Genomic DNA, 17,840 nt, shown 5'->3' with positions numbered 1-17,840 from the left:
TAGATAAAATACTCATTCAGATGGAACCGATGCTGCCACTAAACAGAGCTTCTATGCCATGACTTTGGTAACGCTGGGGTCCACCACACTGTAAACCCAGATAAGTAGAGTTTACTCAAAAAATCTGAGGCAAGTGATTACACTTAAATGATCTGAGTAATGATCGACTAATCAGTTGGTTTAAGTAGGTTCAACTTCAATGCTAAAAGTATTGAACTTAAACTATTAAGCAGAAAACACTAAAAGACAAGTTATTTGTACTTTAAATCTGTTGTAAAATCAACCCCACTATCCAACCATTCAACTCAGCATTTTAGGTTACACTGACTAATTTTCTCAGTTGAAGCCAGATTAATTTATCATTGATTAACCCTTTCATGCATGAATTATGAGAACCTTAATGTGTCAAAACACAGTGATGTCCTGTCAGAGAGCAAAATTTAATTGATTGCCATTCCAACGTTTATTTCAATATAAAGTATCTACTTGTTTTGTATAATCCCTTATGGACCAACTAAAGCAAAAATGAATTTAAAAGTAAAAATGTGGGTCAAATTGTCTTTAAAATGTCCCGTCAGAGAGATTTTGAATACCATTTTTTGACCATAATCAAGATATTTTTCCTGAGTGTTTTTATTCCTCTTTAGGCATGAAAAAACAGTGTGATTGAAAATTTTTTATGAACCTATTTTTCATGGAATTGCAAAAATATCTACTCAGCTGGACACCATGCATTTAATTTTTGAAGCAAAGAACCATGTATTTACTGATACACTGTGTGAAAGGTATGAAATAAACTTTTCAAGGCTGCTAATCTGATGTTTTGTCACATTTTAACATACTCTAATATTAGTTATTATTCACTTTATGGAGATAATATGCAAAAAATATCTTTTTGTTTAAGAAAAATGGTTAATTACAGTCGATTAACAATAACAAGCAATTGATTTACACTTAAACATGTTACTGTAGATCAGGTTTATCAAGAACAGCAAAGTTACAGTAATGGTATGAATGTCAGTGTATGGGATGATGCATAAGCGTCCACTGTGTCGGCTGATATGGAACTAAAACAATAAAATCCATGAATATACAAAAGAAGGGCTGCAGAGTAACTGTCCACTGTAGTGACCACTATGCATGAAAGAATGAACAACTTTTTTTAAGATAATCAAACTCAAAATCCTATTCCTGACAAAATTAGCTATAAAATTATTCAACTCAATATATTATAGCATGAATGGAAGTTAACTCAATGTCAGTTGCCAGTACTGGAAGTGTTTTTAATTTGACAAGATGTTATGATTTCCATTGTACAATAACAGTCTTAGATGAACAGGAAAGCCATTGTTCTTCCTATGGCTCTGACTCATGGTGCAGCTCTACAAAAATACAAAAACAAACACAAAAAGGCCAATAAACACTGACATACACACATTAAACCCAAATTAACACTAACATCACAACCCCACTGAACCCCTGCACACAAAAATAACACATTTTCAAAAACATGCCCAATACCCACAATGCAATGCGAAGATAAAAAGGTGTGGTCATGACTAAAACTTAGTGATTTAATTCCATTCAACTTAAACTTTTTCGTACTTTCAACTATGTCTACAAATTAATAGAATATACTTAACATTTTATAGTAACATCATAAAACTTATATCATTTAAGTGCATTGTAATCAAAGCATTTTAGTAAATACAAATTCCGGGCTTACAGTGCAGGGCAGGGCTGGGGTCCACCACATAGGGGATCTGAATTTATAGGAAGAAGATGTTCCTCCAGTTAATTCCCACGTCTCCACTTTTTTCAGTCTCCTCCCTGATCCAGCGGTAAATGTCTCCAGTCCAGTCAGTCGGACTCACTGATAACTCCTCCCCTAAATTAGGCTGCACACGTAGCTGCGTTCAAGTGAATGGGCTGTGCTGGGACAACTTAAACTCGGAGATGTCATTAGTCGTTCAGGTGAAGGCAGCGTGGACAACTCAGGCTCGTGGGGTACACAGGTGAAGCATGAAGGCAGTGTGGGCAATTTGAATATAAAAACGGCTCATAAACGAACGGCTCGCAATGAATCAGGTTCTTATCGTTCATTTTAAAGACCCGTTCAAAAGACTTCGACTCGTCCACGAACGTCACATCTCTAGTGCTTGTTGGAGTCAGGACAGATAACAGCTGTTAGATATCAGTGCATAGTACGCGCCACATTCACTGCCGGTAATGGAGTTGTAACGTTTCACATAGTAATTAACCCTTTCATACACGAATTATGAGAACCTTAATCAAGATTTTTTCCCCTGAGTGTTTTCATTTCTCTTTAAACATTAAAAAAAACAATGTGATTGAAAAATTTCATATGAAAAATAAAATTTAAAATAAGTTTTAAAAAATAAATAAATAAATAAAAAAAATAGTAATAATAATAATTTTAAAAATTCTTATGAACCTATTTTTCATGAAGTTGCAAAAATGTCCACTCAGCTGGACACCATGCGTTTAATTTTTGAAGCAAAGAAACACGTATTTACTGATAAATTGCGTGAAAAATATAACTATTACACTCAGGGGAGATCTACACAATGTTCCCAATTCATATCAGAAAAGATATGTAATGTCTTAAAACTTTAATAAGATATGTGCAAAAAGAACAAAAACAACACAATCCATGATTTATAAGAGAACAGCTGTAGAATAGCTGTCCACTGTAGTGACCAGTATACATGAAAGGGTTAATTAAATTACCCGTTATGGAAAACAATAACGGCGTTAGTAATGCTGTTTATTTTTAATGCTGTTATCCCCAACACTGGATACTACACAGTATAATATCATATTATCCGTGTGCACAAACAGGTTATTGAGAATAACCACTCAGCCTACTTCTATGAGCTGCAGTTTGATGCACCAGGTTCAACCGTTCACCTTTCAACCTTCATGTTTTCCTCTAGAATGTGAGCAAATAAAGCCAGGCCTTCGATGGAACAGTTGCATTCAGCTCCAAGGAAAAGGCCATAGAGCTATGCAGAGTGTTTACAGAACAAACAGCACACACACACACACACACACACACACACACACACACACACACCACACACACACACCACATACATTCCTCCAGGTCTTTCTTTACCTGTTAGTCCTATATTAGCATAACCTTCTATAATGCGCTCCATTATTTCCAGCTCATTTCTTCGTATCCTTGTCCTAACCGTGGGTCAAAGGGGGTGCAGTGTTGGAGGCCTGCTTCAATGAAAGGGGTGGGGGGTGGGGGGGGTGTCTCTTCTCTCCCATATTCACACTCCTTTCCATCAGTCTGGCCCATTGGGTCCAGTGGAGGTGTTTCACGAGACGGTCGAGATGAGAATGCCACAAATGGCCTGAAACTAATGTTGGCCTCTGTCAACCTTCAGATTTACAGCACTCTCCAAAGGGTTTCTATGTTTCCTTTTTTCACTTCAACCTGTCCCCCTTTTCCATTTCCCACCCTCACTGTGTTTCTGTTCTTCATAAGAAGGCGTTCGTGCCATTTACCTCGGTATCCATTTAACTCAAGCTGTTTTTCCGCCTCTCCATGGCATTTTCCACTGCACTTAAATCTGTCATGTCAAATAATTTGACAGGAAAAGCTCAGAAGCATATTCCATGTGAGCACAATGGTAAATCAATGCTATTAAGGGCTGCACCACTTATGGTTCTTCAGGACTAAATGGCACATGTAAAAGTGACCAGCAGGACAATAGAGCTCCAGCGTCCAGTGGGTGTGTGTTAGTGAAAAAGAAGGAGAGAGGTCTGTCTTTGTCCTCCAGGGGTGGATTCAGCTTTCTGCAACACGTACACATACCAAACTGACAGAACAGGTTGATTGGCAGGTAAAAAAACGACATACAGGGGTTGGACAAAATAATGGAAACACCTTAAAACATCAACAAAATATAATTTAATATGGTGTCGGTCCACCTTTTGCGGCAATTACAGCCTCAATTCTCCAAGGTATTGATTCATACAACTTGTGAATTGTTTCCAAAGGAATTTTAAGCCATTCTTCAGTTAGAATACCCTCCAGCTCTTTTAGAGACGATGGCGGTGGAAATCGACGTCTTACTTGAATCTCTAAAACTGACCATAAATGCTCATATGTTGAGGTCTGGGGACTGTGCCGGCCATAGACGAGATGCTCAACTTCATTAGAATGTTCCTCATGCCATTCTTTAACAATTCTAGCTGTATGGATTGGGGCATTATCATCTTGAGGTGAAGGTGTTTCCATTATTTTGTCCAACCCCTGTACTATTGTATGTGTGATTAGCACCCCTGCAGGCAGTGAGATGAACTGTGCTAAATCCAGGCCACAGATCATGTTAACTTTGTTTTATCGTTCCTTTATTGAGTCTGTTTTATCTTTTTGTCTGGTGGCATGATTCGGTCAGACCTCAGTTGCAGAGAGAAACTCACTGAATCAAATAGTCAGATGGTCCAGTCGCCTGATTGGTGAGTCCCAGTCTTGTCCCGCCTCCTGTACTTGAATGTGTACTACAGTACACAGGATGGCTTCGTCAATTCTTAATAATGACTCTCATCCTTTACGAGGTGAATTTCAGCTCCTTTCCTCTGGACGGAGGTTTTTAGTCCCAAGGTGCAGGACACAGCGTTATAAAAAACAGCTTTGTTCCTGTCGCCGTCACTGAGCTCAATATGAAATAGTGACATTGCACTTTACTAACTTAATTTAGTTATTTATTCCATTTCTTTGCTCTATTTATCATTATTGTGACTTCCAATTTTTAAATTTTATGTTCATATCCTGGTCTTTATCCCAGACTGTTTTTATCTTGTCTGAGTCTTTATTGTGTTCTATTGCATCTTGTTTTTATTTATTTGATCTTATATATTTATTTTATTCTTTTCCTTATCCATGCTGCTGTACTGATGATGTGGAACACTGAGCACTTTTTGTCCCGTCTTTTTGTCCTGTCTGTAAGCTCGATCAAGTACCTGTCTTACATGTTCAATGTATGTCTTGTTGTAATATCAAAGCAATCACCTAGACTGCAAAATAAATCTACCTACGGGTACAAATAAAGTAACCTTGAACCTTGAACCTTGAATGTGAAAATCCACAAAGTACAGCCCAACTAAAGGCAAAGGCTGCATAATGTCAACAGGCAGGTGTCCAAAGGGCTTTTCATGTCCGTCTCTTAGTGGACGTCACCTCCCAACAGAATGACTAGAATGTCTGAAGTATTCCAGACTGCCTCTGATAGGGCTGCAGATATCGAATATTTTAGTATTCAAGTATTCTCCTGAAAATTCCTTCGATTAATCGAGTACTCGGATAAAACTTATTTTTGCTTGGGCAAAGAGCAAATATAAATGCACAAGAGGAAATAAGGTATTTCACTTAATAATGAAGGAACAATTGGTTTCCTTTTTATTTATTAATTTTTTTGATAATTAACAGTTTTATTTCTTAAATTTATATTGTGCATATGCAACAAAATGTATTTTCTTTACTAGAAACATTTCCATAGAGGCCATTGCAAACACAAATAAAAATTAATAAAACACAAATAAATAAAAATAAATTAAATTTAATTACTTTCATCTTAGTATTTCTTGTACGTAGCAAAAATATAAGGCATTAATAACTTAAAAAAAAAAAAAAAAAAGCACATACATTGCCTTTTTGTTGTGCAATTGAACTTCGGCAGCTCTAAGTTTCAGAATTTACAATTTAGACAAAACAGGAATGCATTGTGGCATATAAGAGAAAAGAACATTTGAACAGGAACTTGGAACGAGTCCATGCATGAACAGTTTTACACATTTAGTAGGTACATTAACGTTATCCCATGGATTTGCCCTATGTTAATCTTATTTTATCTCGGGTCCCCCGCTCCATTCTGGATGTCTTCGGACAGGATGCTACATTGGAGATGTGCTGTTGTGGAATGGAAGGGCCGTGTTACAACGGATACATGATGCAGTGTTTACCTTGCTGTTCAGTCTGAAATGCTTCCACACTTTTGACTTTTTCTGTCTTTTTTATTGTTTTTTTTTTGTCTTTCGTCATCACTGTTGTATTCACTCGCCTGTCTATACTCACCTCTTCCATCTTCCCAGCTGCTTCAACTGAACACTTCTGCATCCTCCGTCATCTTCCTTTGCGTAAGTGACGAAAACATGTGCCCCATTAAGTGCGAAATGCCGTGCTATGAGCTCTACAATTGAAAAAGCGATTCCTCGAGGCAGAGAAAATTCCTCGATCATTTTTTGTAATCGAGCTACTCAAATAACTTGAGGAATTGTTTCAACCCCTAGCCTCTGATATGACCATCAGGATCAAAGAGAACTCATGGACAAACAAGAAAAGCACTTGGAGAGCGCAGACCTCTGCCGAGACAGATCTGCCCCCCCCCCCCCCCCCCCCCCCCCCGATCACCATGTAATCATTTCTTCCTCGTGCCAGTATCAACATTTCCTGAAAATTTCATGAAAATCCGTCCATAACTTTTTGAGTTATCTTGCTAACAACAAACAAACAAACACGAACGCACGCACACACACAAAGCAAAGCGATCACAATAGAGTTAATAAGGCCTTGAATTCTGTCTGAAGGATGAGAACAGGTTGGCTTTTTTGTTTTTTTTTGTTAAGGTGAGCCAGTATCATTCAACAGCTTCAGATGCCATTGTTTGTTTCTAATGTTCTTTCACAGTCAGTGTCATCATGCCTTCAAAAACAGACCCCAAACCAGAGTTGGACACATGTAGCCTTTTCTATCAGTCCACAGGGCTTCTCCTTCCTATTCTTAACCAGCAGACAGGCTCACTGCCGTTTACACATCCACAATAGAATGATGCGGGATATAAATGTCAATATAACCACCGCTGTTTTTAGAACCTGCGCACACAAATAATGAAATCGTCATGTGCACTCAGTAATAGTGTTAATGAAGAAAACTTTTTTTTGTGAAAAATATGTTGTCTTGAGCTCATGAAGCCGAAAAAAAAAGGATGTAATTTTTTTGGCCCTGGCATCATGATCATATCATTTATAATTAGCACAATCTAATGAGCAGACGTGGTGTTTTATGTGTAATTGCCTCTGTAACTGGGATTAATCAAATACCCCACAGCAGCAACGTTAGCGTCTCATTGTACTCAGTGTCATGTTTCCACTTCTTCCTCCACTCTTGCTGAATCAAAGAGAAAACAGCCTCTGGCCCCATCACACACCTCTTTGGGCGAGTCATTTGCCTCATTTGATGGTTGCAAAAGGGGTAATTACACTCTGAGGGTTAATTGGTCTTTTTCAACCTGCTGAGCCTGACTGTGTAAAGGCTCAAGTAAGTGAAAACAACCAAAGACTTTCCACAGAAACTCAGAGGGGTAGCTGTGTCTGAAAATCAACTGCATCAGCGTTCGAATGGATGGCCAAGATAAAGTATAAACCCAAACTGCTGTTCCCCTCAACCGCCCATCAGAACAGAGAGCATGAGTCACATCCCCGGTTCACTGCTTTTAGAACCCCAACTCCAAAAAACGCCCCAAAACCACAACTAAACAGCCCAAATAGAACACTGTGTAAAATATACAACATGCAATGCAATGGTTTACAAATATCATAACCTTATAACAGAACACTTTATTCATCCCAGAGGGAAATTATTGAATATTTTACTCAGAACGAAACATGTCAAAAGTTGAAACAGACAAAAGCAATGTACCATTTGGTGGCAGTAACTTTTCACAAAAAAGTTCAGATGGAGGCAACACAGCGCTGGAAAAATAAGTGGTGCTAAAAATAAACAGCTGGAGGAAAATTGAGCAACTAACAAAGTGAAGTGGCAACAGGTCAGTCACATGATTTAGTGTAAGAACAACTTAGAAAGGTAGAGTCTGTCAGAAGGAAAGATGGGTGGAGGTTCAATCATTTACAAAAAAAAACTGCATCTGAAAATGGAGGAAAATTTCAGACTAATGATTTTGAATATGTCATAATCTACAGAGTAAAAAATAATCCAAATATTCATTGATTCTGGATAAATGTTTATGTATGAGGGACAAGGCTGAATTCTATCTGTGCTTTCTGTGCTTTTGGGGCATTCAGGCAGCACTGCATTAAAACCACACGTTTGTGGAATAAAATACTGCAGGAGCTCAGGAACATTCCAGAAACCATCATCTGGGAACACAACTCACTGTGCCATCCACAAATCCAGGTTAAAGCTCTGTCATGCAAAAAAAGAAGCCATATGTGAACGCCATCCAGAAACGCCAACACCTTCTGTAGGCCAAAGCGCCGTTAGAATAAAAACTGATCTGAGATCAGATGAATCCAAAGCCTTTGGACTAAAGAGAAGAGCGAGCCAAAGGTATGTTTTCTGCCTTAAAAACATTTAACATGTTCTCTGTGTTTTTACCTCCACCAAGGAGGTTATGGTTTCATTGGGGTTTGTTTGTTTGTTTGTTTATTTGTTTGTTTGTTTGTTTGTTTGTCTGTTAGCAAGATAACTAAAAAAGTTATGGAAGGATTTAGATGAAATTTTCAAGAAATGTTGATACTGGCACAAGGAACAAATGATTAAATTTTGGTGGTGATCCACAGAATCTAAACTTTTGGAACTGGGGTTGTAGCATCAGTGTGAGGCACACCCATAATGCATTCACAGTGATTTTGAACAACACAAGGACACATACCCACACACACAATGTACATGTAGGCGCACACGTACCCACACACACACACTGTACATGTAGGCGCACACATACCCACACACACACTGTACATGCAGGCGCACACATACCCACACACACACACAGACACTGTACATGTAGGTGCACACATACCCACACACACACACACACACACTGTACATGTAGGCGCACACATACCCACACACACACTGTACATGCAGGCACACACATACCCACACACACAGACACTGTACATGTAGGTACACACAGACTCACACACACACACACTGTACATGTAGGTGCATACATACCCACACACACACACACACACAAACACTGTACATGTAGGCGCACACATACCCACACACACACTGTACATGCAGGCGCACACATACCCACACACACACACACACTGTACATGTAGGCGCACACATACCCACACACACACTGTACATGTAGGTGCACACATACCCACACACACACACACACACTGTACATGTAGGCGCACACATACCCACACACACAGACACTGTACATGTAGGTGCACACATACCCACACACACACTGTACATGTAGGTGCACACATACCCACACACACACACACACTGTACATGTAGGCGCACACATACCCACACACACACTGTACATGTAGGTGCACACATACCCACACACACACACACACACTGTACATGTAGGTGCACACATACCCACACACACACACTGTACATGTAGGCGTACACATACCCACACACACAGACACTGTACATGTAGGTGCACACATACCCACACACACACACACTGTACATGTAGGTACACACAGACTCACACACACTCCCAATAACCCAACGTTCCCATGACCACACACACAAAGGAAGCCCTTGAGCTTTAATCCAACCATCGAACAACCAACATGTGAAAAGGGGATAAAAGAGGCTCCGTTTCTTCAGCAGGGCAGCACAGTTTGGTGGCTCCCCTGACACCCCCCGGCCCCGCTGTGTGTCGTTTGTGTGAGGGTGAGTGTTCCCATGCTTTGGTGGAAAATCTGCCCACTTGCCGACACATTGGTGAAAGGCGATTTCCGTAATCCGGGAGTGTAAGCCTCACTCTACAAATGGGCGTAAGGGACTTTGTGTAGCCTGTGTGTGTGTGTGTGTGTGTGTGTGTGTGTGTGTGTGTGCGTGTGTGTGTGTGTGTGTGTGTGTGTGTGTGAGAAAATGCTGGCAAAAAGCTGCCTGTCTGGGTGACTGATAAGAAGCAGTGAGTCAGGAGAGTTTAGAGAAGCAACTCAGCTGAGGCGCTTCCTTGGGAACCATGCTCTTGATTTTCCTTATTCTGAACATTCATTGTCACGACTTGGTTATAATTAAAAAGTAGCTGCATACACATGCAGCTCAATATGTTTTTATTGTGACATTATTTTACTGTTGAAATGACGGTAGTGAAATATTTACTCATTTGAAAAGAGAAATGTGCAGAATGATTAATGGACTTCATCATATATTAATTTTACAAAAAAACAAACAAACATAAGTTACAGAATCTTGGCGTCACTATGAAAACAACAACAAAACAAATAGTTTGGTAATGTTGTGAAGTGGTGTGGAGTCCTGAGGGTTTCACCACCAATGAAAAGAAAAATCATGTAATGATGGAAAAAAAAATATATATATATATATGTATATGTATATATATATATATATATATATATATATATATATATATATATATATATATATATATATATATATATATATATCATGTAATGATATACATGACATGATTAACAGTGTGTACATTAGGGTTAGGGTTAGTGCACATTACATCATTTCATTCTTATGATATCTAATAATAGCTACACATGATGTCAGCATTATGTCACCTTACATATTCGTTTATTAGCGGGTCAGGGTAAGGGTTACCCTAACCCTAACTATAACCCTTACCCTAACCCTAACCAGGGGCATAGAGTTGCATAGGGACGCTAGGGACACGTCCCTACCAATATCCAGCCACTACTGTGTACTCACTATCAATAAAACCACTGTCCGTAGTGTTTAGTCAATGATTATGGCACACAAAGGGTTAACAATCGGTCTCTGCTAGAAGTCCCGCCTCTAACGTAAATGTCACTCTCTGATTGGCTCTTTGGTTTTGCTAACGTAAATGTGATTGCCCGTCCCCACTGTCACTCCAGTACTTGTAAATGGGACCTGTTAGTTGGACAGCTAATGTAAGTTGTCAATATGTTTGGCATTTGTTCTGCCTGAGTCACGTTACCTAAACAGATTTGAATATCGTGGTGTCATTTACATGTACATTTGTACATGGGTTTGTTTGCGTTAATGTGTGTGCGTGTGCGCACATGCGCAAGTGCCCATACATGTGTGCTTGGTAATTAGGATTTGAAGGATGTCAAAGAAAAGAAAACTGGACATAAGACACTTCTTTAGGAGTCAAAGTGTAAGTTAGTTCAAGGGTACAGAACTGCAGAGGATCAACAATACAGATATTGAATAAAAGACATTATTTAATGCCAAACAGATACACTTTTTAAAAGTTACTTTCCTCGTTATTTTCATGTATTTCTATGGAAGAGCAACTGTTTAAAAAACACAAAGAAAACTTGTGGGGAAAATACAATAAAACCTCAGATTCTTGATGTGATTTTATCCATATTTTTGGGAAATAAATTACATGTAATAACTGAAACTAAAAGCCTTTTTTGCTCAGGCAGTAACTGTACCATCAAACTCTATGATCATTTTGTCCCTAATCTGCTCATATGTCATGTATCAACATATTTATGTCAGGTGACAGACAGTAGACAGGAGGGAGGAGGTAGAGGAGGAGAGGCTGAAAATTCACAGGTGAGGTTAAATAATAACGGATATGTTAATCATGAGAATAACATTGCAGAATGCATTAAATTCTTGTACTGTCTTTAGATATTCAGATACGCATTATAAACATGTCGATTACTGAATTTTTTTCTGACTATGATTGTTTGTCCGTTTGATCAGCTCTACATGAAGTGAAATTATGATTGCAAATGCAAAAAACATCAACTTTGAGGAGTACTGCCTTCAAGCACTTTTGTGTCCTCACCAATGTCCAAATCAAACCTACTCCCTTGACCCTAACCCTAACCCTCGCTGGGTCCGGGTAAACCTAACCCTAACCCTAGCCCTAACTGGGTCAGGCCCTGTCTCAAACACAAACTGCCTGGTTCATTATTCGAGGAAATACAGTACAAAATATTCTCAAAAAAAAAACAACAGTTTTTTTTTTAATTTTCATGTCCATAGTATAGCTCTAAAACTAATTTAAAAAGAAAGGCAGGTCATCAGATTCAGGCCAACATGGATGTAATGATGAGTGGTTCAGTCAATGTGTGGTTCCCTGCTGTGAAGCCGACTGTTGTGTAAAAAAAAAGAATCCAGCGGCTACATTACAACAGGCACACAAAAGCCTCTAAGGGATAATACTGCTCAGTAATCCTCACATCTATTCTTCTGAGACCGAGCATGATGTGCGTTTTCCTAAGCGAGGATTATATGTTTGGTTTGTCTACCTGTCGATGGAGCCCAGAGGCCCAGCAGACAAATCACCCAGCATCGGAACTTCAGTCGGAGACCAGAGCGGCGCTGCTAGCCTGCTGGTGTGTATGTGTGTGTAAAACCCCAGAATGTGGAGTGTGTTGGCCTGGTGCTGATAGTGGGACATACTACAGAATATTCCCCCATGCTTCCCATTTGTCTGGTCACAGTTAGTATGAGGTTTTCTACCCAGTTCTTCTAGAATCTAAACTAAAAAAGCACAGCCCCTATTTGGTCTGCAGAGACATGTTCTAAAGTTGTGTGGAATATCAAAGACCTTCTGAGATAAAATTACAGGAGCTGTCACTCACTCTGACAAGCATGTGAGGGAAGGGTCCTCTGGAGTTTTCGGGCACATTGATGGGTGGAATGACCCAGTCCCTCTTCTGACGCCTCAGCCCATTGGCAGAGGAACTTCGCTGATGTTTTCGAGGGAACCTGATAACTCTGGGCTGCGAGTCCCACACTCTTGACAGCATTTCTTCGATTCCAACCTGAAAAAAAAATCCAACATGTCATATCACGCCACATCTTGCATTGAATAAGCTGCGCGTGCTATCATTTCAAAAATGTTACTTTGCCACGACAGGTTGAAAGATGAATCTATTAAGTGTGGTACAATGACATGTTTTTCCTTCTGCTAAAATTGAAACTAAAATACTGGGTGTCACACGAACAATGAAACCACTTTGAGAGAGTGACAGAGAGCCAAACACGACTACGTACAGTGTAAATAAGTATTTGTCTGAATGCGTCTGTATCATGTTTCTGGAGGCTTCTACCAAAACATCTGAATCTACCCAGGATTTCATCTTCTACCAGAGAAGAAGAATGAGGGTTTATACACGACGTTGTTGTTTTTCATCTGCATCCTTGCCCATGCTTTTAACTTGATTCCAGTTGGACACTTTGTCCAAACAGAAGCCTATCATCTGATAAAACAGGTATTGATGGGATCCCTGTGTAATATCAAGGAGAGACAGCTGTTGTGCAGTTTTGCCAAACAGAGAAGTCAGATGAAGAGCAGCTCAACACATTCAAATACTGACATCAAAAACATCATTGGACATTTTGGATCAGACACTAACATCCCACTACTATTCTGAGTCAGATATGGGTCATGAAAGCAGCCCATTCCCTGATGCCTTATTATTAGGACATGTGGGAAATATTAGTCAGGTTTTCTTTAACACGTATGGTGCATTGGGAACATGAGTCTCATTTGGCGTTTGCTCCACTACAAACGGCCTCTGTTTATAGTCAGCAGATAACAGTGTGTTGTAGTCAAACCAACTTGCCAGTAATTTGTTGGGATGGAAATGTATGCCCAGAAGAAAAATCTACATTACTAGACTTCCTTTGGCAGACTTGATATCTGAGTCTTGGCAACATTAGTGCACTTGGCAGACGAGGACAGGTTTTGTACGTTATATGTGCAAATATGGCAGCGCCGACCTTTTCAATAGGTAGTTGAAGGAATGAAAGAGGGTGGTTCTGTTCACACATTTGGGGCAAAAAAAAAGGATTTTGATACAAACAAGCTAAATGGCAGGAGAGTTTCAAGCCTGTGATTAATGTGGTTTTGGGTATTGTTATCTGGAAGATGCAAACAGGAATATTCATGGAATATTAGCAGCTTCGTAGGAACATTCTTCTCTCCTTTACTATCACATATTTAGTGAAGTAATTATTTTTTAAAATTTATTATTAGGATCCCCATCATCTGATGCCGGACATCAGCTGCTCTTCCTGGGGTCCTCCTATTCCAAACAGACATACAGTATCCATTTACAAGCATAACAACAATGTGATTCACCCTCATATTTCCTTCTTAAGAACATTCAATAGTAGGGGTGTGTATTGGCAAGAATCTGGTGATACGATACAAATCACAATACTAGGATCACGATACGATATATTACAATATATCATGATACTGTTAAAAAAGCAATTTTTTGATTGTTTCTTATTTTTAAGATTATTTCCTGGAAGAATTGAATTACAACAGAAATATGTACAAATACTAAACACATTTTTATTTGATCAGAACAAGATCTAATGCTATATCACAAAATGTCCCTGTGTTAAAACTGAAATTATATTTTAATAATAATAATAATAATAATAATAATAATACATCAGTTTTACAGACATTACAGTTTAAGATCCCGCTCAAATGTTCATATTCTATTAGTTTATAACTATTATCATAACATTATTTTTGTGCAATCCCAACAAAGGAACTAACATCTGCCTCTCTCAGACAGTAAAAAGTGCTTTTAGGATGCTTCATATAACCATTATTTTATAAAAGGGTTAAATGATAATAAATAAAATATTAGCAAAAAAGAAAAACAAAAGTTAACCTCCAAAATACCTGCATTTGAATAAATACCTAAAAATATTGATACAGTACTTTTTAATATCAATACGGTATTGTGAAATGAAATATCACAATATATTGCAGAAACGATATTTTCTTACACCCCTACTCAACACTCAAACAAAACAACATTAACTATAATAAGAATACTGCAAGATAAAATTAAAAACAGGAAAAAAAAAAAAAAAAATGAAGTAGTAATACATAAATAATAATAATCATAAGTATTGGCGAGAATAAAGGCGATTTCTCATAGACTGGAAGGGAAGCTTGGCTTCCCCTAAAATTATGAAAATTAAATGGTCAAATATGTACGGTTGTGTTGACATTTCATTGACTCCAAATGTGTTAGAACACATTCATCTCACAGACAAGTTCGTTCAGAATCAGCTTTATCAAAACTCAACGGACTCGATGTTGTTCACTTCTCATACATTCCTGTGTCTCTGTTTTCTCATATGATCTCTGCTCAGTGCATTTGCCCATAGACGCTCAGCGTCCATGCACTTCAATGGGACTGAGTGGAACAGTTTTTTTCATTGCCTCAAAACTGGATGGTAATTGGATAAATGCCACGATGTTGTCTCGCCCCCGGACGCTCGGCGTCTCTGGAGGTGAATGGAGCTGTGGGCGGAGCTCAGCTGGGCCAGACACTGGGCTTCCACGTGCTGATTGGAGGATCAGTTGAAAGGCTGAATCCCATCTGATTGACAGAGATCTACTCCTTCACTTGACAGAGTTCAGTTTAATACCGTCGCGCATTCTCCTTGTGAAATCGAGAGAGAAACCACTATGAAATTACTTGTTCTTGCACTGTAAATAAAATGCACTCATTGTACTGCCTTGTTTCAATTTAACATAATTTCAACGTTTTCTTGTTTACTTGGTACGATAAGGTCACTGACCATTTTCTTAAAAAGGAACGCAGGGCCGAATTTATGTTTAAATAACTTGACTTTTTTTTTTTTATGTAAGCTGACAATGAGCTTCCCCTCTCTGAAAGACGAGCAGCCGCCACTGGACGAGAAGTAATCTGTTTTTGATTGTATTGAACCATTGAACATCACATAGAATGCCAATGTACAGATTCTGATAAATGAAGGTGGATGTACTCAGAGCCCCCACCCCCCACCCCCCCACTCCTTACTGGCCTTCGGCTATAGCTGCAAAAAAATGATTGTGTTTTAACTGGTCTTTCCTTGTAAAATAAGGCTTAGACGGGTGTGTAAAAACAGTGTGTTTCTTTCCAATGCTCTGCGGTGTCCTGTTGTGTGAGATGGTTGTATTACTGTAATCCACCTAATCCTATTGTGCTCTTTGCTCCCTGCGTATACACACATATGCTGGCAGTGTGCCGCTGTCACCTGGAAAACAGTGCAAATCCTCCTGTTCATCCCACCTGGAACACACACATGCCACTGTCACGGCGGCCACACGTGGACGTAGTGCCATCGTATCAGTATACACCTGCTCTGCATGTGACAGAGGCGGACGGTAAGCTACACCTGTGCAAACTCGGGGTATATTTTGCACCTTTTGTTTGAACTCTTTAAACAGTCACAGCTCAGAGGATTGGAGCGCAGGCCTGTGGACGGCCAGGGGTGTGGATTTATCTGAGCGCGTGGAGAGAGAGGGGCGACTGAGTGGATGTTTGAAGGACAGAGAGAGGAACGAAGGGACCAGATGTGTTTCCCAGATAAGATAACTCTCATTCCAGGTCCACTCATCCAAAACACTCACAGGTACTAACTGGCGCCAGGGAGCCAGGGTACACGCCAAGCCCTCCACCAGCAGCAGGTGGAATTAGTCTGTGTCTGTGAACCTGTGGGTGTTTCAGTGTCTGAGTATATATTTGCAGATGGTCATTTGAAACCAAACAAAAAAAACAAAACAAGGGAAAACAAATAAGTGGACAAAAAATGGCATGAAATAGGAAGGGAAAACAACAGTGTCTCTGGCAGATGATGATGAATATTCAGGACTGTATGTATAGAATTCAGTGTGTATGGGCAGAAATACATACGAGTCCGTTCGCCATCTACATTCAGTTAAAGCTGCCACAATAATGAAATGTCAATTATTTGTCACAAAGGTAGTTTCACAACTCCCTCTATTTGACGTTATTAGTATAGAATAAGAAGAACAACATTTATCGACCCTAAGCATGTGTGTCTTCAAATAAACAAAGTCTATTACTGAATAAAATATACAAAGAAAGTGAAGATAATTGCAGATAAAAGAAGTGAAAGGAGTCAAGGTGAAGGTGGTGCAACAACAGGACATCTTTAGAAGGCTGACAGGTCTGAAATAATAGAAAATGATGTGAAACAGTGACGAACATAACATTTCTGTTTAAGTCTGAGGTTCAGTTACTGAATTAAATTGCTAAATAATGGTAACCACTTCAAATAATTAATATAAGGCAATTGTGTAATAATTAAGACAGGCTTACACTTAATGTGCTCAGATACTATTGGCCTAAAACACAGTGAAAATTTGCTCTGCATGCCAGTTAGCATTAGACAAAAAGCTCAACATTGTTGTACTTATAATACATCAGTAACCATTACTTTGTACTGGTCAGGATGAGCTGGGGTGGGGCAGGGTTTGGGGTGGGGGGGTGAGGGGGTGTATTTTTTTTTTTTCATTATACATTTAATTTTAGTTCATTTCTTTTTCTTTTTTTTATTTTTGCTTCACTCTAATTAGAGTGCTCTTTCATTTGTTGTTTTTCTATGCAGGCGTATAAAGTCAGTATAGATGTAAATGTGTCTCTGTATGCATATATGTTTATACTTGGGGAAATAAAGGGAAGGTAAATTGAAATTCTGTGATTGGAAGTGTTCTATTTTTCTTCAATACAAAATATTGGAGGGAAAAAAAGTGCAACATGCCTAACAATTATAAGGCTGAAGGATTCAATTGGTCTGAACTCGACAATGATTTAGAAATGTTAGCAAAACTGAAATGAAGAAGAGAGACGGTCAGGCAGAGAGACAGGAAGGGATACATGCTTTTGTAGGTTTTTTTGACAGTCACTTTCAAACAGCATGTTCGATGACAGGCTGTTGGCATTGTGACAGTCAGTGAAATACAAAGGAAGAATGGAAAAACTGGAACAAAGTTCCCATGGACTGTTAGCAGGCTAGGTTTAGG

At 39.0% G+C, this 17,840-nt stretch overlaps 1 protein-coding gene across 2 annotated transcripts in view; it reads right to left on the bottom strand.

The window, feature by feature from the left end:
* Positions 1-17,840, bottom strand: part of LOC115420004 (cadherin-4-like) — a 346,596-nt gene that overhangs the window by 137,417 nt on the left and 191,339 nt on the right. For both annotated transcript variants that reach the window (XM_030135107.1, XM_030135108.1), the window contains exon 5: positions 12,613-12,795. In XM_030135107.1, the coding sequence (XP_029990967.1) occupies positions 12,613-12,795 (183 nt within the window). The remainder of the gene's footprint in view (positions 1-12,612; positions 12,796-17,840) is intronic.

Source organism: Sphaeramia orbicularis, chromosome 5, assembly GCF_902148855.1.
Source record: "Sphaeramia orbicularis chromosome 5, fSphaOr1.1, whole genome shotgun sequence".
NCBI lineage: Eukaryota > Metazoa > Chordata > Actinopteri > Kurtiformes > Apogonidae > Sphaeramia > Sphaeramia orbicularis.
The sequence above is the reverse complement of the archived record's forward strand: the minus strand, read 5'-3'. Positions and strand labels throughout refer to the sequence as shown.